The sequence below is a fragment of the Microcaecilia unicolor genome, chromosome 9 (assembly GCF_901765095.1).
Source record: "Microcaecilia unicolor chromosome 9, aMicUni1.1, whole genome shotgun sequence".
NCBI classification, from domain to species: domain Eukaryota; kingdom Metazoa; phylum Chordata; class Amphibia; order Gymnophiona; family Siphonopidae; genus Microcaecilia; species Microcaecilia unicolor.
Window position 1 is genome coordinate 39,056,163 of NC_044039.1, and position 21,485 is coordinate 39,077,647.

Here is a 21,485-nt window from a genome sequence, read left to right on the forward strand (position 1 = left end):
GAGCAATTTATGGACAAGGCCACCAACAGTGGTGAAACATTCTGCAGATCTAGTCCATACTTTATAACACTCGGCTAGGACTCACATAAAGCCGATATATTACTTTATAAAACAATTCTTTAAACAGTACACACTCAGTCAAATCCTACTGTTCCCAATACACCCTCCTGAAATTCTTCAGGAGTATATTCAGTAGCTAAATCACAGGCCCGTTTCTGAATGGTGTGTTGAATAGGGTTATTATGGCATTTATCCATGTATGCTGTATAGTATACACTAATAAGACCCTTTTCAACTGTTTCTTGGGGCCAATATTTGTTGAAATGTTGTGTTAGTCCATACTGTAGTATAATTATTTACTAGACCCGCCTACATAGCGGAAAGCCTGTAGATATAAATAACGATCAGAAGTACTCAATTGGTAACTAGCTTGTAGGGTAGCATTTGAACATTTCCATCCTGTTGCAATTGTTCTATAGTTTTAATTCTCTTCTCTTCCCATGATTGAAAGCCTGTTCTACTTAATCCCAGGAGAAAGTCCCCATTGCCCGGTAATGGTAGATAAGGAGAGTATGTAAAAGGTAATCCAAACCATTTCCTACTTAATTTCCACTCCCACATTGCTGAAGCAACCAAAGTATTATGGGAAAGTTTCAATGTAGAAGCATATTTGGCATGGAGTATGTAAGATAACCTATAAGGACGTACCATCTGGGATTCCCATGCTAAATTATAGTATGTGCTTGTACCCAAAACCCAATCATGTTTTGGTTTTTATTAGCCTAACCATGTTATAAATCTTAATATCTGGAAGACCTAAGCCTACCTCTTATTTGGGCACCTTTAACAATGTTAAGCGCGTATGTGGGTTATTTTTGCTTTCCATAAAAATTTAGCTAACAGCTTATTCCATAATCTCAAATCTTTATTGGAAACATTAATATGAAGGTGATGTAAACCAGGGGCGTATCTGAACTGCGGCGGTAGGGGGGGCCAGGGCCAGAGAGGGGGGGCACATTATAGCCCCCCCCCCCCCGCCGCCGCCGCCACCGCCATTGCCGATCCCCCTCCCCCCAGCCGCTGCCATTGCTAACCCTCCCCCTCCGTTGCTCGCCTACCTTCGCTGGCGGGGGACCCCAACCCCCGCCAGCCGAGGTCCGCGTCCTCCTGCCGCTGCCGGCTGCCTTTGGTCCTTTCATTCTTCCATTGAAGCTGGCGCCGACGAAAAAGTTTCTTTTGAATCTGACGTCGCTGCACGTTGCACGTTGTACGTGCAGGACGTCAGACTCAGAAACAATTTCTGAGTCTGACGTCCTGCACGTACAACGTGCAGCGACGTCAGACTCAAAAGAAACTTTCGTCGGCGCCAGCTTCAATGGAAGAATTAAAGGACCAAAGGCAGCCGGCAGCGGCAGGAGGACGCGGACCTCGGCTGGCGGGGGTTGGGGTCCCCCGCCAGCGAAGGTAGGCGAGCAACGGAGGGGGAGGGTTGGCAGCGGTAGGGGGGTCCAGGGCGAAATCTGCGGGGGCCCAGGCCCCTGAGGCCCCACGCAGATACGCCCCTGATGTAAACATAGAGCCATTTTGGTAAGCGTACCATCTTGATTAATTGTATTCTTTACATAAGTGACAAAGGCATATCTTACAGTGTTCAAGCAACATTTTCATCTCTTCTAATAATGGCTTAATATTTAAATCATATAATTGGTTAAGTTGTCTAGGAATTATAATTCCTAAATATTTAAATTGACCCTTTGCCCACTGCAAGGAAAAGAGGCCTGGCCATTGATCTTCTTTTCAACTTTTAATCTTAACATTATAGATTTGGTAATATTAATCCTCAAACCAGTAAATTGACTAATCAAAATGAGCCAATACTCTAGGTAGAATGCATAGGGGATTTATTAAAAAGAGGAGAAGGTCATCCACAAGTAAGGCATTTTAAATTTATATGAACCTATTTGAATACTTTCAACATCCATATCTTGATGTAATTTCCTAACTAGCGATTCTGTACACAGAACAAATAGGGACGGAGATACTGGACGTCCCTGGCGCACGCCACGCTCAATTGGAAAGGGGATAGATAATACTCCATTAACAAGCATTTGAGCCCTTAGAGCCACATAGAATAACTGTATCCACTTTAAGATAATCTAATGGAGTTTTCTATACTTTTGAAGTTCCCGTTGGGATTCACAGTGGCTTACATATTAAAGAAATCCACAACAATAATGGAGAGAATACAACCATCTAAAATATTCAGTTCTTCATAGAATAACTTCCTAAAATTATGTATTCTAAAGCATATCAAGTAAATATGTTTTCAACTGCTTCCTAAGAGAAATGAAAGAAGTTACAAATCTTAAATCTTGAGGAAGTGCATTCCAAAGTCATGCTGCAACACATGGAGGCGAAGCTGCCACTATAGATTTGAAGCGAAAATGTTTGAGAGTGGGAAAACCCAATTTACGCGTTCTTATAAAACCCAATGATCTACCCATGATACCAAGTGACTGTAAGACAACCCAAAGATAGGGCCATGCCACAGTATCTTATTTTTTCTCAATGTCTAGGCTTACTAATGCAGCGTCAGTTTTATAATGATGCATTTCAACAATTGCCACAATGGTACTTCTAATATTGGGGCCACTATTACTGCCCTGTACATAACACAGATTTTCAAAGTCGTCGTATTATGTTGGTTGGTAAGACAAAAATAGGCAGCTCTGGTCCTTGAATACCACAAGTAGGTCAGATTTTCAGGATAGCTACAGTGAATATCCATGATATGCATTTGCATACAATGAAGATAGACTCTCTCATATATATTCAGTATGGCTATCGTAAACACACAACTGAGTTTGATATTTAAGGATCAGAGTTGCCTGTTCTAAGGGCTCAGTTAAACCTCTGGAGGTTTGAAATTCCACTAGATAAATGGTGGCCCAAAAACAGGTTTTCCTAAATATATGCCACTGTAAAAGGGGATAGATACTGTACTTGTCTGCTATCTGGTGTGTTTTGAAATATTCCTTAATAAAAATATATTCTAAGTATACAGGAGGCAAAGCCAGTCTGTACTCTCCTTTGTTGGTCATTGGCCCTGCTTCTATAGCTTAAAGGTTTACTGCCCACCTTAAATATGTGACTTTTGCTTGCCTTCCTGCCTGGGGCTGCAGCCCCAGAACATGAATAAGTCTGAGTGGCCTGCATTTTGCCTGTGCTGCTCCCATTATTTTCTGTGAGGTGTAGAATTAAAATTTTATTTTCTTTTGCTCCCATAGCAAATCCTAACTGACCTGAACCACCTATTTCCTTGTAATTGATCCAATTCAATTGGAATAGCCTAGGAAAAAGTATCAGGAAAGAGTTGGGAAAAGTCCCATTTTTGAGCATTTTTCCTCACTATTAAAGAAACAAGCTTTTCTTTTCCCCTAGTCTAGCTAGCTAAGATAGATCAGTGGCACTGAAAGGACATCTACTCTTGGTTTTGATTCCGCTTCCTATTTCTTAGTCTTCACTTTTTCACTTTCCAATCTGTTCTTCTTTGTTCTGTTTATGTTTCAATCGTGGATTCTTTTCAAACTGTGATGCCTTTTATTGGAGCAACATAAGCACTGTGTGTAAAATTTATCTTTTTCTTACAAATAATCTTTTCATTATTATATAGTTTGGATATCTGTACCTAATTTGAGGAGAGCAGTCTCTTTTCTCTCTCTCTCTCTCTCTCTCTCTCTCTCTCTCTCTCTCTCTCTCTCCTTTTCTGCAGAATGTAGGATTGGTTCTTTACAAGGGAATGGGACTTCTTATACCACTTTTCTGTGTTTTTTTGCAACTATATTCAAAGTGGTTTACATAGTATATACAGGTACTTATTTGGACCTGGGACAATGGAGGGTTAAGTGACTTGCCCAGAGTCGCAAGGAGCTGCACAGGAAATTGAACCCGATTTCCCAGGATCAAAGTCCACTGCACTAACCACTAGGCTACTCCTCCACTCCAAGGTACCCATTCTCCAGCACACCCGCCGAAGATCCCTTTCTTATGGAATTTTAGTTTAAAAGGATTTTATATGTTCAGGACACTTCAGAGAGGAGGTATATCAAAGTAAAAATCCCCCCTTTCACACACAGTCATTCAGATTGTAACTTAAGATAATATTCTATATTGTATACAGATTTGTCCTTTTTTAATTTTATGAGCAAATAAAAATAGATATTGAGTCAAAGCATAAAATCCAGCTCTGTGGGTGCTTGAGCACACTCAATATTGAATGAATTCCTTGAATGTGTCCAGGGAGAGGTAATTTCCTTTGAGTTTAGCACCCCCAATGGTTTTGAAAAGTTGACTCCTATGATTCAAAAAATCTTTTACACTATACTTTGACTATAGGTCTGTGTCCTTTTCCATGCTATCCCTGTCTATTACTGTCATGTGTTTCTTCTCTCTTTTGGCTTTCTCATTTTGGGGGTGGGTGTTTGATGCAATAACTTTCTCTAATGATTCCTTGTAGACTATTGGGGAGAATCTTATTACAGTGACATCATCGACTTGCACCTGGGTGGTATGTATAGCAGAAGACAATACTGCTACTAATTCTGCTACCCTTTTCCTTTCCCTGTCCCATCTCTTCCTATCCCTTCACTTATAAATAACAAGAAGAAAACCTCAGAATCAACTGACATAGATATTTGCAGGGTTCCTCTGCTAAAGTTCAATTAATATAAAGTATTTTGTTTGTATTACAGCACTCCCCTTGACTTTTCTATGATTTAAATTTTTTGGGAGAAAACTTTAGTTTTAAGTTTTTATTAACACATGAAATTATCTTGTACAGGATAAATGATATAGCTGCTTGCCTTATCAGCAGTGTGTTTATCCTGTTGAAATTTTATAGGTGGCTTTCTAAGCCTGCAATTCTTTAAAAGTTTCCTATAAATATGCAGTGTTGGGAAGAAACCCTGCCTCTTGCACCAACACACAAGTAATGTCACTAGAAAGAATCAATCAGAACAGAAGTCAGATTATTTCTATGATTCTTCAGATCCATTTGCAAAACTTACTCTGAGTCCTTGTCAAGAATATCTTTCAATGTAATATATTTATAGTGGGGAGTGAATATGAGCTCAAACTTGTTTAAAGCATACATTGTCTTGTGTATGCTTTGTATGCTGACAAATTAAATTTCCCATTCTCTGCCTGATTTGATTTATTAGTAGGTTTTTTTCTTTCATTGGAAATCAAACACGTAATAATAATATATTTAATAATATAGTTTGTCTATATCCCAGTCTGCCTTCCTTTCTTAAATAAAAGAAAGGAATTTCTTCCTATCACGCTATTCCTACAGCAATATTAATTCTTTGTCTACTAATTTAGGACTTCCCAACCAGGGGTACCTGGTATCTAGAGAATTAGAATATGAAGCCTTATGTACCAAACAGAATACAGATCATTGTTGTAAGGAAATGGGGCCTGAATGGCATTGGTTGGGAAGTTCCCTTCACTAACTAGGCTGTCTCGGGATTTCTTTAGAGAAGCAACCGTGTAAATCTGTACTTGCCAATCTGTAGATACATATGTTGAGTTCACATTTTCTATGACGTGAGATTATGATGTTATTTTTGACTAGTTTAAAAAGGGAAGGGAAGAAGAAAAATGTAAATCCTTTAAAACGCTGCTGGCATTTAGCCTGTGGCTACCCCAAACGGATTAAATTACATGCTAAGTTTATAGCAGCTTTATTCCCCTTCCTTGTATATATTTCTTATAACTTGATTCTTATGTGTGTGTCCCACACTTTAAAGAAGGGCATCATTGAGTATGCTGAAATTTTGATCTCACTGGCAAGTTAAGCTTTGCACATCAGTATTGTTTGAAAGTGTTTGAGTCTTGTCTTTCTAGTAAATGTTGTGATAATTATTCCATGCACTTGTGAGACTGTGTTCTCACATGTATGTGAGCTGCAACTGGCTTCATGTGATGTATGTGAGCTGCAACTGGCTTCATGTGGAACTTGCACATTACAGTTCTCAGGCCCTTTGCTTTTCCCATGATCGCTTATCGATTCTTTTTCTCCTAAGTGGGATTTGTACCATAAATTTGGGTTCTTTTTAATAATGTTAAAATCTGTAAAATTGTGTTCACCATTTTTGAAGTTTTCTATTAATTTTTCATTTGTATAGTTTTAAGTATTGCATATGAAGATGGAAAAACTCTATGCTGCTGAATGCAAGCAACAGCAGAAGTATATTTAAGTTGAAGCTTTTCTTGAGATATTAATGTTTAAACAAATTTTGAATATCAAGAAGGTATCTATATCCAGAAAGGTTACACTTTGAATAGGGCTGCAAGATAATCGCAGTTAACTCTGCAATTAATGTATTAGTAATTGTGATTTTAAAAAATTAATCATGTTGCTGCATCTCCTGTCTCCTCAAAACAACTCTTCTCTCTTCCACTCCCAACCCCTACCTCGGCCCGATCCAGCAATTCAGCATCAACCCCCTCACCCCTACCTTAAAGGACTTCTTGCCTGCAGCCTGGTCTGAAGCTTTCTCTGATGTGCCCATACAGAAACAAGAAATGATGTCAGAGGAGATGGGAAGGGTCAAAGGGAAAGCTTCAGAGCAGGCCACAGGCAGTGTAGGTGCAACATTAACACTGCCAGGCACCAACATAAGACTGCCTTTAAGGTAAACCAGCTGTGGGGGGATTGAGAGGGGGATCAGGTGTTGAACCCTGGGGAAGGGAGAGGAGTGAGCTGCAGATCCATCACCGATGGAAGCTATGGCCAAGGCAGAGAGCTCCAGCAGCCATGAGAAGAGCTTGATGCTGCTCACCACCAAGTTTGTGTCTTTGCTCATGGGGGTGGAAGGGAGGGAGGGAGGGAAGAGAGAGAGAGTGGACCCCCAGGAAAGAAAGAGAGATAATGGACCTGGGGAAGAGGAGCAGAAGGGAAGGAAGAGAAAAGGAGAGATGTTGGATCTGGGGGTGAGAGGGAGGGGAGATTATCAGCCCTTTTTGGAAAGGTCGGAGGATTGGTTTTATATACTGCCTTTTTGTGGTTACAGTCAAAGCTGTTTACATATTATATACAGATATTTATTTTGGACCTGGGGCAATGGTGAGTTAAGTGGCTTCCCAGAGTCACAAGGAGATGCAGTGGAAAATAAGTTTGAAACTTTGTGACACAAATGATTGTGAATGTCCTTTCTTGTCAAAGAATTATTTCCAAATCCATGTAGGAACTACTACTAGGACAGGGCTTTCCCAAACCTCATCTAGTAGTTTTTCAGGATGTCTGCAGTAAATATTTTCGAGATCAGTTTGCATATGGGGGGGGGGCGATATTCAGACCACGGGATGAAGCCCAGCAAACTCTCATGGCCAGCGGTCAGCCCAGATATTCAATGCCAAGTCTTTTCCAGTGACTGGCATTGTCTATCTGGTTTATTTTTGACCAGTTTAACTTAACCAGCTAAATTAATATTCAGAGATAGGAGATTAAGTTTAAGCATGCCAATGATATCCCAGATATTTATGTGGCCCGATGTGGCCACTTACAATAGCCGGCTATGCGCTGAATATTTGGAGATAGCTGGCTATATCTGCTAGCCCTAACTGGGAATATCCAGCGGGGGATAGCAGGTTATCCTCCGCTGGATATCACTGGTTAGCCGGTTAAGTGCCATTTAACCAGCCAGGTGCTGTTCCTGGCTGGTTAAATGGTTTTGAATATCAGAGGGACTGAGTTTCTAGTGTATGCTAATTTATCTTATGCATACTCATTATGAGTATCCTGAGAATGCAACTAATGGCGAGGTCACCAATATAGATTACGGAATCTTGTAGTATAGCATCAAGGAGATCAGGATAAAGATGAATTATGAGAGCTGTTTAAATATTTTGACACTGGGGACTGCACAGCAGGAGGGATCCAAGATGGCGGCGTAGTGGATTACTGCTGCAGACGCATCCAGATACACTCTAACTCACTGCTGGGAATGGCTTCTGAACTCCTTGTATAATGTTTTGTACATTTTTGGGATCTTGCCGGGTATTTGTGACCTGGATTGGCCACTGTTGGAAACAGGATCTGGGCTCGATGAACCTTTGGTCTTTCCCAGTATGGCAATACTTGTGTACTTATGGGGAAAAGGAGAGGAAAGGTGCGAGATTATCCCTCGACCCCCACCGGGACCCACCTTCTACAGCAGTCAACTTTGGAGCAGTTTGGGCTGATGGCTGGACCCAGACAGGCTTCCTCCCCTGCTATTGGAGCCGGCGTGTCTGTGTTGGCCAGCAGTGTCAATGGGGTTTCTTTGAGCCCCATCCTGCGTGTGGCTCCCCCACAGCCAGGAGGGAACGGTATGGAGGCAAGTCTTGCAGCTCGGTTTCCAAGTGAGGAATAGCTTGGTGGAAGACCAAGTTGCAGCACAAACTTTGCCTCTACAGATAGTGAGTACTTTGAACCAGATTCTTAACGCTCCCCCTCCTATTCTCTCTTTGTGGGCATCAGTAAAACCTGCCATAGTGACAATGGAGTCACTCTGGGACCTGACATTTAATTTACGCTCTTTTTTACAATCATTGATATCTAAAAATACTGCTGAAATTAAGGTATTGTCTGAAGCAGTCCTTACTCAGGCACAGGCAACTGCCCAACAATCTTCTGAAGTGAAACTTCTAGATAAAAAGATACATACACTGGAATCTTTGGGACAAGTCTCAATTAGGGAGAGAAATTGTACCTTTCGTCGATTGGAATATTTGGAGAACCAATCTAGGAGACCTAATTTGAGACTAACCAACTTTCCTAGGTCACCTTTAATAACACCAATAGATATGGTAAAGAAATATTTGGTTGAAATTTTAGGAATGTCAGGTGACTCACTGCCTCCTATGGTTTGGGCACAATACTTACAGAGTAATATAAAATCTGCTGGGTGAATTCCTCATGCCCAAATAGGAAGCAGTATGAACCTTACATCTTTCTTAGAATCCTCACTAGAAGTTATTACTCAGAGAACCACCGTGATGGTCTCATTTGCCTTGGAGATGGATCAAGATACTGTTCTGAGACTTTCCTTTAGACATCTAGACTCTCTGTTTTTGGGATCTAAAATAAGAATTTATCCTGATTTGTCTAGAGAAATGCAGAAAAGGCGCAAGGACTTTTTGGCTTTGCGCCCAAGGGCTTTGGCTTTAGGGGCTAATTTTGTACTTAAATTTCCTTGTATATGTCGAGTATTGTTTCAATCCAAGCAATTTCAATTTTTTGTTTTTTTGTAAGAGCTCCCCTTTACCTTCTCTGTCTCCCTTCAAAAATATTAATTTAATACACTTGGATAAAATTAGGTTTTGAATGTGGGAAAAACTGCATTTTATATATTTGTGTGGAATTCTGCTGCTAAAAGAAAGGAAATTGGTGTAATATTTGTTCTGCTATGTGGCTTCTATGTTTTCTGTGTTCTGATTGCTGTTCTATTAAATGTCCTTCACATTGTTTTGTTTTTTTGTTTTTGTTTGTCTATAGCTAGGGGAGTAAGGGGTTATGCCTTAATCCTGCCAGAGGTCATTTGGTCATACAGGATCCTTAGTCGTGATTGAAACAGGTCTAGCCAAAAAGTCTTAATTTTGGCCTTAGATGTTTTCATTTTCTTCTATTATTGCAGAAAAGCGGCTATCTTTTTGTGCCACTCATGTCCTGCCCAAAATGCGCCCCCTTGAAGATTGGATACACTGTGTAGCAAAATGTCAAAAATCGCAACTTGGACTTTTTTGTTTTGTTTTGAAAATGAACCCCACAAACGTTGCATCCCAGGGCAATACAAAACATTTAGCAAATGGCTTTGCTTTTTTTTTAACCTCTATTTTAATCTTTTAACTTTTTATTTTTCTTTTCAGAAGTTATTAAAGTCTTATTTTTTTAGAAAATTCTTGTTGTCCAATAAAATTTATGAAATTGATATATTATTGTTTTTAGTTTGTTTTATTGTATTATCCTGATTGAATATGGAATCAGACTCTTCAAGTATTATCCTTTGAGGGGAAAAAGCGAGTTATAAAAACCTAACATAAAGTAAAGTAAAAGCACTACACAGAAAAGGAACATAATACGTACACCATTAGCAAATACAATATAAAGGGCATCAAATCACAAAAAGTAATTTAAATAAAAAGAATATTGTACCACCCAAATCTTCTATAAATAACTCTGGCTCATGTTTCAGTGGTTATACTCTCTGGTAGTGGGGACAGATACTGAGCCATTTAAGCACCTGGCTTTGTAACTCTGTTACTCTATTTTCCACTCTATATATATTCCCGGAGTTGATACTCTCCTCTCTGGAACCTGTAAGCCACATTGAGCCTACTGCTATGCGGGAAAATGTGGGATACAAATGTAATAAATAAATAAATAAAATGGTAGGCATAGACATTTTGCAGCCTTAAACGTTTAGAGCTGCTCACAGTTTCAGAAACTTGGATGTAAGAAATAGCAACGTTTATAACCCTCCCAACTAGAAAGGCCTGTACCAGCTCCAGTTGATTCAGAATTTCAGAAGCAAGACTCATAGAAGGTTGCAAGCGACGTGACCACATCACACCATTTTTGCAAAAACTTCATTGGCTACTAGTACAATACAGGGCTAAATGTAAAACTCTGTCTGATCTTCAAGACCCTGAAAGGAAATGGCCCTGAGTACCTTAAAAATAGGATGATCCTCCACACACCATCAAGGATACTGAGGTCCTCCCAAGGACTTTCACTAACCACACCCTCTCCAAAATACATTACATGATGTGATACCCACAAGCGAGCCTTCTCTGGAGTAGCCCCCACACTCTGGAATTCACTGCCTGAAAGGCTGTGCTTAACACAAGACTATCTCTACTTGGCTCTTCAACCAGGCCTTTAATGGACGAAGTCACACACAAAAGGAGTGACTTGGGCTGCACATACTGCAGCAAGACATGTTTATCCACTCCTACCCTAGCTAAGCTAATATTTAACCATCTCTCTGACATCGTGTGAAACTTTTTTTTAATTAGTCACCTTACTTTCTAACTCTTCCTACTTTCTTACCCTTCTATATGTTACATCTTTGCTTTACCCTTCACTATCACCTATAATGTTCTATTACATATTGTGTTGGCATTGTAAATAGTATACCATGCCATACTTTGTATTGTTTTTGAATATTTTCACTGCTGTAATTGCCTATTTCTCATGTTTAATCTATTCTTACTGTACACAGCCTTGAGTGAATTCCTTCAAAAAAGGCAGTAAATAAATCCTAATAAATAAATAAAATAAGTTTTTGTAAGGCATATTAAAATGGCATGTGTACCATTTTACAATCTCTGGTGGAAGCTGCATGGGATGGTTTGTACTGGCGCCAAAGCAGCAGTTCTTGCCTAAACTACACAAAAGACATGGGTTGGGATCTGCCATGGTGACACTGTTCCAGTGCCCCAGACAGTACAAGGGGCTGTGGGCAGAATGATGAACATGCTGAGAACCAGACAGGATCACAGAAGGGACCCACTGCACCCCAGGGGGGGGGGGGTGTAAGGGCAGGGGATAAGTGAAGGGCAAAGAGGTATTTGGCATAGTAATAGAAGTGTGGGGAAAGTAGCAAGTGTGGAGACAGAGGAGTTTCAGATGACACACCTGGGTAGACAAAAATAGCAATCATGCTCACAGACTCTCCAACACAAACAGTCACAGGGAAGTACTGAGGTGGCACTTATTCATGATTTAAAGGTGGTCCAAGTCCCGATTTAGATCTTGCGTTGCCTGTATGTCAACGTGCTATCCAGAATTGAGGATGGATATAGAGAATGCCACACCACCCAAGACATGCCCTGTACCACCCTGACACACCTCCACCAGCCCTAGACATTTTTGTGACTTCTGTTTTGTCCTGCCTTTTTGTAAAATTCTGGCTTATATGTTTTGGCCACAAAAACAAGTAAGTGTCGGGATTAGGTCGTTTAAAGCATGAATAGAGCTTTTAAAATGACCGGCTTTGTGTTGATGGTTGCAATAGCTAAAAAATAAAATATTATAACACAAGTGGTACATGCTATACTTGCAGGAGTATGTTTGTATTTGTTTGCACGTGCAATGGGAACAACCATTTTAAAAAAAACTGAACAGAGAAAACTGGCAACTTACAAGTGCAAGTTACATATGGATGCCTACCATTTTGCAATCCTATACATGTACATGCCGCTAATTAACAGAGGCTGCAGTCTCTGAATTCATTTATGTTCTATACATGCCATACCTTGTCATCTTTAATATTAATCTCTAAAACCTTCTTGATCTTATCCTGGGGTTTTTTCTGTAGTGCTAAAGGAATTTCATTTTTTTGCTATTTCTTTTGGTCAAAAAGCACACAAGAGCATTTTGTGTCTGTCTGTCATAGTTGTTCTGTGATGCTCCCTGGTGAAGCTGAGACTCTTCAAGAAGTAACCCCCAGAAAAACCTGGTCATGTTAAGAAAATCAGGCATAGTCAAGCTTGAAAGCCATAATACACAGAAAGTAAACACACCATATTCTGAAAATACATTTCAAATGCAAGGAAGACATTTTGAAATACAAGTTTATCCAAGTGAAACTGAGCTCAAGGATGGGAAATTATGGGAAAGAGAGCCCAACAGTGTCCTTCATCCAGTTGAGATTCTTCAATTCACATGTAGGGAGCCAGTTACTAATAGTTAACACATGTTATCTACTGCAGGGCCCATTTTATTCCTAGGGAACCCAAGACAGATTACATGTGCTAACCATTAGTAAATGAACACTTAATTGGAAGAAAGGAATAATTGGAATTTATTTATTTATCCTTATTTAACCTGAGCAATGCTTACAAATTAGGAAAGACTTATTTGTAGATTGAGCATTCCACCTGATGTCTTTGGGTGTTTTTACTTTTTCTCTGTACAGGTGACTGAATCCAAAGACTTTTTGCCTCTTGTCAGTGTGAATAAAGGGCATCAAATGTTATATAAGCAATGATCTCTGATAGCTTAATTAACTGTAGATATTACTTTATTGAAAAGGGGATTATTGCAATTATTGATCAAAATGTTTTTTAATGATAGTGTTGGATGATAATTAAATATTTTGAGCAGTCTAGTTTGTGAAATATTTGTAGGAATTTAGTATCCTGTATTCTAAGCAATTCAGTTGTGTTAAGATCAATGAAACATTTCATTTAACTTGATATTATAAATATGTCTTATGTTTCAGAACTGATTTTATGTCTATATGTGTGGTTTAAGGAAGATTCAATACAAAGATGTTCCTTATTAAAAAGAAATATATATATTTGTCCAGACATGACTGCACAAGTTTCTTATAAATACTGTATAAATGTTTTGGTTTTTGTTCATTGATTTATTTAACTATTGAGCGCGAATTGTCTGGAAGTTTCTTTGTTTCACACTACAGTCCAATTGTTTTTGTTTCCCACATATTCTTTCCTAGGCATAAACCTTGTACTCAGACTTTCTAAAATCTTACCCTGAAATAAAATGCAAATAATCTAATCCACACCTGTAGGTTCCCATGATCAGACACACACAGCCATATTTCTTCTGACATGTATGTTCATATAGATTCAAATTTCTCATTTCCCTCAATGCCTCAGTCTGCTCATCTTATTTCTATACTAACGATGGACTCTTGTTAGATATGCTTCCTTGTTTCTGCTTTTCCATTTCTTGCTTTGTTTTTTCCTTTCTTTTCTTCTTGTTGTTTCCTTCTCACTCTTATATGCTTTTGTCCTTTGCTTGTCTTTTTCTTTCAACCCAACTCTTCCTCTCCATTTCCCTCTCCGTCCTTCCCTGTCCTTTCTTTACCCTTCATTTTGATCCCTTTGAAGTTGAGTCCAATGCTGGAACACCACGTCGTAGACCTCTCTCCTTCTGCCCTTGCTGTACCCATGAAGGTAATGTAACCTCAAACAAACCTTCCCCATGCCAGTTGAGTTGTCATAGCAACGATGTTGTAGGCTATTGACAAAAGAAGCCCACCAAGTCCCAATGGCTGCTGCTTCTATCTTTCTTTTTTGGACATTCAGCATCCTCGTTAACAAGATCATACAAAATGTATGAATATGTGGTGATTTTTATAAGGTACAGTATCCTTTTTTCCTGCTGAAAGTGGGGTGGGAAAAACAAATATTAGACCAAGGGGGCATTATTTTATAGTAATGGGACCCTTAGTTCACTTTCAGCCTTTGCTCTGTCCTAAAGGGGGAATATTTTTGCCCAGCACTTGATTTTATTTGTAGATTAAAGGAATACTGTGTCTTTGCGAAGACCATTTCAAAACATCATTTGACATAATATAATCTTCATGATGCTTGTTGAGTGCATTTTGAGTTTGACCAATCAGTCTGCAGTGACAGAGGAGAATTGCCATTATAGAGGCATGGGGGTGAAGGTGGAATGTAAGCACATTTAACCAAACTAACCATTTGTTCTGCTTTTGACAGTATGCTGGGCTGGTTTTATTTTTACCCTTCCCCTCCCAGATTCTTCTGCTTATTGGCTGTAGCTCTTTGCTTAGGTCACTAACAGCTTGATTGACTGTTCTCTCTTCTTGTTTTGGTTGTTTCTGTTCTCTGCATTTTATATGGAAAAGAAAAACATCCCAACCACTGGAAAGGAGAAACCTTCCAGTATTTATGGCTATACCGCATTTAGTCATTTTGCATGTTTTAAAAGGCTCATTTCTCATTTGGCACATTGTGCAGAGATGCTCAGAAACCAGATGCTTGAAAGGAATGTATGGAAGTAGGACAGTTACTAGAGGAGATCATTCAAGGATCAAATCTAAACCTCTTATTTGAGGAACAAATAAATGAATGAATCTATTGTTGCCATATCTTTCCCCTAAGTATTGCTTCCCCAGGTCTGTTCGAAGAAGACAGAATTGAGGGTTGCATAAGGAGTTAGACCCAAATCATAGATTGTCTAAGGGAAAAAAACGCTTTAGCATTACTATTTTGTTAAGTAGCAGAGATTATTTGAACATGATAGAGAAGATGTTGCTTAAGAATAAGAATTGTTAAATTTAGGGCTTCTTTTACAAAACCGTGCTAGCAATTCCCATGCATAAATGAGAGGAAGCTCATAGGAATTGAATGGGCTTCCTCTCATTTTCCACACAGGAATCACTAGCGTACTTTGTAAAAGAAACCCTTAATGACTCTGACTTAGCCAATTTAATCTGACATCTCTTGTAGCATAAGGGATAGCCCTCAGGGCACCTATTCATTTATTATAGGAGTATATTTTATAACTTCGTTATTTAAATAATTGTGTTGAAAGTTATTTGAGCAAACATTGCCTCACTTTGAATAGTGAAGAGCTGTAAATACTGTTCCCGTATACAGGCTGACATAATACACAGACTAGGGGGTAAGATGTAACAGTCAAGCAGTCGAGCCCCTTAAAGTTTCCTAATGATTTTGAAAGGCATATAAGATTTTTCAGTTATTGTAGTACTAAAACCAGTGTAAATACATTAGATCTTTTAATTGCCACTATTTCAGGAATGTAGTTAATATGAATTTTTAAATTATATTTTATGTAAATCACAAAGCATGATCAAATGCATCTGAGTTTCCAGTCACAATGCTGTGTTGGCAATGTGACATATCATTTTCCAAATTTAATTATAAAATAAATGAAAATGTGGCTTGATAGAACTGTTAGGGAGGATATAAAATTTTCACTTGAAACTGAAAGTTTGATATTTTAACTACACTGACTTTATTTTATGCCAGATTGAAATTCCTGAGTGAATGGGATGTATGCAAATATGTGATCTTCAAGAAAAAGAAAAAAAAACTGTCACTATTTTTGCAAGGTTATGTGCAATGGGTTTTGATCCAGAATTGAGTCAGGTTTTTTTTTTCATTTTATAATTTGATTGAAATTTTTATAGCACTAAAATTTGTAAAGTATAGACTTGTATAGTTATAATTCTTTGCTGTTTGAAGGGTCCCCTTTAATAAGGTGTGTTAATGATTGGTTTGGTCTAAATGCAGCCTGTTATATACCAATGGACTGCATGACAGTTAGCGCACCTTAGTAAAAGGGACACCTAAGTGATCATAGATAAGGTATTGATGTTCTCATATCATCTGTCCATTGGTACACTGGTACCTGAAAAAAGCCCCTATAGAGCAATGGCCCCCAACTTGTTTTAGTGACTCCATAGCCAGTTTTATTTTCAGGATATCCAGACTGAATATACATGAGAGAGATGTATGTACACTGGAGATTTACTAAACTGTAGTAAAAAATATTTTAAATAAATACATTTGTAGTTATTGTGCATTAATTGTAAAAATTAATACATGGTAATTGCAGAGCCTCTACAATAACTGGTAAGGGCATTCCCATCATCTTCCAATAAATGCAGAGAAAAAAAGATTTGCTGGATATTAACTGTATTTCAGAAAATATAGATCTATGTTATCTGTTGCAGTAACAGTTAATGTGTAGTAAGTTACCATGTGTGAACTGCAAGGTGCAAGCCATGCCTATTTCCCACCCCTTTCTACACTGTGCATATTAAAGGTAATTCTTTAAAGGAGGGCCTATTTTAAGGTTCCAAGAATGCATATACGTTCATATGTGAGGAAATGCCAATATTCTAGCTACATACTATTCTATTAAACAGTGTCTAATTGTAATGACGCATAGTTTGAAGGTGGGATACACATGGGTGGAGTGTGGGTCAAGCAGACAGTTAAATGTGTAAATTATAGAATACTATAAATTAAAACGTTTTTTAGCGATCTAGGCACATGCACTTACACTGACTCTATGGCTGATGTATGTGGTCATGTCTAAAACATGTGTGTATTTGCCCTGCTACACTAGTATTCTTATAAAGAAAAGTAGGGGTCTGCTTTATAGAATAGTCTGATCCCTAGTTCAAGTACCTCGAGGATACAACTAGGGGTCATCTGTACCATTTTGGAACCCAAAGCCAGATAGTGCAAGAGCAGAGGGAGACCATTCCCACCCTGTGCCAAATGAGGACTAGGGATTACCTGGGAGAAGGGTTGCTTTGGGAAACTGATGGGGCATTGTGTTGGGGGAGGGTTGAAAAATTGGATGTGGAGAAAAGGAAGATGAGGGGTTCAGATTTGGGGATGAGGAGGGAACAGGATGGAGGTGGAATTGGATATTGCAATCAAGAGGGGGACGGGTAGCACTGCCGCAGGTGCCTTGCATTTGACATTGTTTGCCCCACCTGCGCTATCTGCCCAGGCTTGTAATGTGTTGTCCCTGCTGCGTCTGCTCTGTCTAGTAATTGCAGGGCAGATGCTGGATATGCCGCCTGTATTTACCACACAGGCTTTTTTCACTTACCACATATTAATTTTTTACTTAACATGTGGTATGCAAAAACTTACTACACTTTAATAAAAGTTCCCCTAAATATCAAGTCACTGCAGTGACCATTACTTCAGCTGTGCATTAAAAACACATGCTAATTTGCACACAAAGGGAGCAATTCTATAACTGGGCACTTCCTTATAGGTACCCTGAGGGTGCAAGGTAGGATCCTATTCTATAAAGGAACCTAGGCACCATTATAGAATGCTGTCATAACCCAGTATTAACGTGGCTAACATTTAGGCACCCACAGTTATACCAGCCATAGAGCTAGCATAAATGTGAACCTCTAAATGAAGCAGGTAGCCCCCCCTCCTCCCACCCTATAAGTTACAGTAGTCCCACCCATGCTCTGCCCCTGTGTATATCCCCTTTGGAAATATAAGCTGTTTAGGCAGGTTTTTGCAGAATAGGTAGAATTTTTGCATTTATGCGTGTGTGCACATACACACATATATGTCATTATACATTTATGCCGGTAACAGGCATGTAAATATGAGCCTAAGTTATAGAATTGCCTTTTAAGAAGGGACCTATTTTTAGGTGCTAGGAATGTACCTATTTGGCTCCTATTCTGTATGGAAAAGTAGGTACCTGTAGGAAACTAGCATAATGGGTAGAAAATTGTGTCTATATATTAGGTATGATCACTTAAACTAGCCATTGAGCTGGTGTAAATGCTCGCACCTTCGATTAAGACATATGCTTAATTGTAGTACTTTATAATATACATTCATAAATGTGCACCCTGCTGATACTCCACCCATGTGAACCGCCACCTGCTAATGTATGAGGTCAAATATTAGCATGTACTTAGCACACCGCTGGAAAATGGTCATTTACACATACATTTATCAACACGCTTGCATACATGACTTGAATACTAGCATTTACACATGTTCTTGCCACCTAAATCAAGGTGATTCCTTATAGAATTACCCCTTAAATGCTTAATACACTTTAGTAAAAGGGCTTCTTAATCTATGCAACCATATTTCATGTATACTCATTGTGAATATCCTGAAAGAAAACACCTATTTTTGTGGTCTGACATCCTGGATTTATTCAAATAAGACAGGTTGTGTATCAATACTGTAAATGCAATACTCCCCTAAAATATATGTGTAGTTTCAATCTGTATTATATATAAAGAACATGGTAATTTAGAAGTCATTTTTTTAAATGTTTACACCAATAAGTTTTCATATGAAATTGCACATATCCTGTTATATTTTTTACAGTGATTTATCTAACAGTACCATTTTAATAAGAAACTGTAAGAACACAGTAATCTTCACGAATTCCTGATGTGAGGCTGGATTCAGGGAGTGTTTGTTCACATTTTTGTACCTCTGAAAAAAAATATATTGGTAAGAACTTCCACCAGAACTACGGAAAGGGAGCTTAGTTTTTCTTATCAAGCTAACATCATTCCAATTGTCTATTAACCAATATCCACACAGGCTTCTTAACATTTGGTGCAATACAATGAAACCATACTAATCTTAAGCCATAGCAGCTGAATTTAGCAAAACTAAATTTGATAGAAAAATAGATTTGGTATCATCTTTAAAAAAAAATGAAAGGGTTCTAAATCAACTATGAACAAAAGTAATTTATCAGACCTGGCAGGAATCATTTGAGTAAAATAAAAAGGCACAGAGTAGCAGATGTAAGCTTTAACATGTGCAAGGACAAATGTCTTATGTTTTTATCCACACCAAAAGGATGTGGTAAAGACTATATGAGGGAATGAAGTATGGATTTGGAAAGTAGGGAGAAAAGGAGAAAGAATTCCTCAGGAAATACATTATTAAAACAGGGATTTCTGCAGTACTGTGCCACTTTTTTTTCTTTTCTTTTCTTTTCTTTTTTGCGTGTTTTAAGCAGGCTGGACTGAGCTCTGAGTTCTAGGCAACATTTGTTCAGCTTCCATTGCATATTTACCATTCTTGATCCAGCTGAGTGTTTGAGGATTGACTTTCCTATGGGAGGCTAAATATCTTCTCTCTTGACAGGCATGGGAAAGAAGGACGACCCAAAGCTGATGCAAGAATGGTTCAAGCTGGTGCAAGAAAAGAATGCCCTTGTGCGCTATGAGTCTGAGCTTATGATATTGTGAGTGATTGGTCTTTAAAGCTGACACCATACAGAAATTGCATGGGTGGCAACAGCCAAGAGTGTTCCTTTCCGGTTAGCTTGTGGGTGCTTTTAACAAATGCCCAAAGGGTTTCAGATACATTTTTAAAGATAACATATAACGATGATGTCTCTTAGGAATCAAAATGAATGCTTTCCTGCTCAAAGGAATATACACAAGCAAACAGAACTCTTAACCCTTTGTGCAAAGCATGGTTATATGCTCTATTCAAAAAAAATTGAAATGCTAACCTTAAGGGTTTAGTTTTGATTTTGACACTCAACCAGCGAACCCCTCTAATGTGGATTACAATAATAACTCTGTATATAATAAGAAACAATTAAATATCAATATAAACATTTTGAAACATGATACATAATAGATTTAAAACCCAAATAAAAACAGTGATAAAATATAAAACATAAAAATTGTGCAGTATATCTGTATATCCAAAATAAAGAGAACCACACACCTATGAGTCATAGCAAGACAAAAAAAAAAGGTGGCGTGACCACAAAAAAAAGTCTGTTCCATAAACGTACCATCAAAAGTCTTTATTAACAAATGCACAGTTCACTGTTTGTGTGGATGGACCTAAGTTCACAAATTACAGATCCCAATGTGCATGATGTATAAATGGACCCAACACGGGCCGTGTTTCGGCATTCACGCCTTCATCAGGAGTCTGCATAAAACCAATATTTAACCTAAAATTGTAAATATATCTACATTTATAAATATAGATGATCAGACTAAAATAGTGGTAAGCTGTAACATTTACGAATGCAACAAACACATGTTTAATAGAGGAGAACTAACAATTATGTAAGTGAGGGACAAACAACCACAAGGAGAGTGACTAAAGGAGAGGTGAGTGGAAACCCTTATGATCAAAGTGAACAAATATGATACTAAAATGTTGTGCAATAAAACAAAGGGCTGTGATGCAAAAATAACCTAAAACAATATCGTACAAAAACCGGTACTTGTGAGATGACTTAAAAATAGCCCGTCACAGGAAACATTGATGACAATAAACCGCAACAATGTGCAAATGCCTAAAAAACAAGAGAGATTTAAACCTCGCTTTTTGATGCTGGGCAATGCCATATAGTAATACATTGCTAAAAAAAAGGGGGGGGGGGCACATGATATGCCATCAACCTCCATTACACATAAACACATATTAAAACAAAGATGACATTAAATTGATTCATAAATCCCTTACTTTTGGCCAACCGCACATTCTGTCCCAGTATTTGCTTTCTTAATCTCCTACCCAATCATTGAGCTCTGCAGATCAACTTCTCCTTGTTGTGCCTGCCCTTCACGCTATAGATATCCCCAACTACTCCCTCCCCATTTCGCACAGCTTAAAACTACTCGGAGTCACAATTGATCGGAATCTGGCCCTGAAAACGCAAGTAAATTGCACCACAAAGAAAATGTTCTACTCTATGTGGAAACTTAAACGTATAAAACCTTTCTTTCCTCGAGATGTTTTTCGTAAATTAATACAATCTATGGTAATAAGCCATTTAGATTACTGCAATGGAATCTATGCAGGATGCAAAGAACATCTAATCAAGAAACTTCAGACCACCCAGAACACAGCAGCGAGGCTGATCTTTGGAAAATCAAAATTCGAATCTGCCAAGCCCCTTCATGAAAAATTACACTGGCTTCCCATTAAGGAACATATCGCCTTTAAGGTCTGTACCTTGATTCATAGGATTATTTACGGAGAAGTTCCTGAATACATACTAGATCTGGTTGATTTGCCACCCAGAAACAGTTCCAGTTTCTCACGATCCTACCTAAATTTACATTATCCAGACAGCAGCGGCCTAAAATACAAATCTACCTACGCATCCAACTTCTCCTTCATAGGCACACAACTTT

At 38.5% G+C, this 21,485-nt stretch overlaps 1 protein-coding gene across 2 annotated transcripts in view; it reads left to right on the top strand.

The window, feature by feature from the left end:
• MICAL3 (microtubule associated monooxygenase, calponin and LIM domain containing 3) overlaps positions 1–21,485 on the top strand; it is a 441,368-nt gene that overhangs the window by 411,954 nt on the left and 7,929 nt on the right. The window contains exons 41-43 of one of the 2 annotated variants that reach the window (XM_030213784.1): positions 4,517–4,567; positions 13,906–13,971; positions 19,462–19,561. In XM_030213784.1, coding sequence (XP_030069644.1) covers positions 4,517–4,567; positions 13,906–13,971; positions 19,462–19,561 — 217 coding nt within the window. The remainder of the gene's footprint in view (positions 1–4,516; positions 4,568–13,905; positions 13,972–19,461; positions 19,562–21,485) is intronic. The other variant, XM_030213786.1, reaches the window with a different exon arrangement.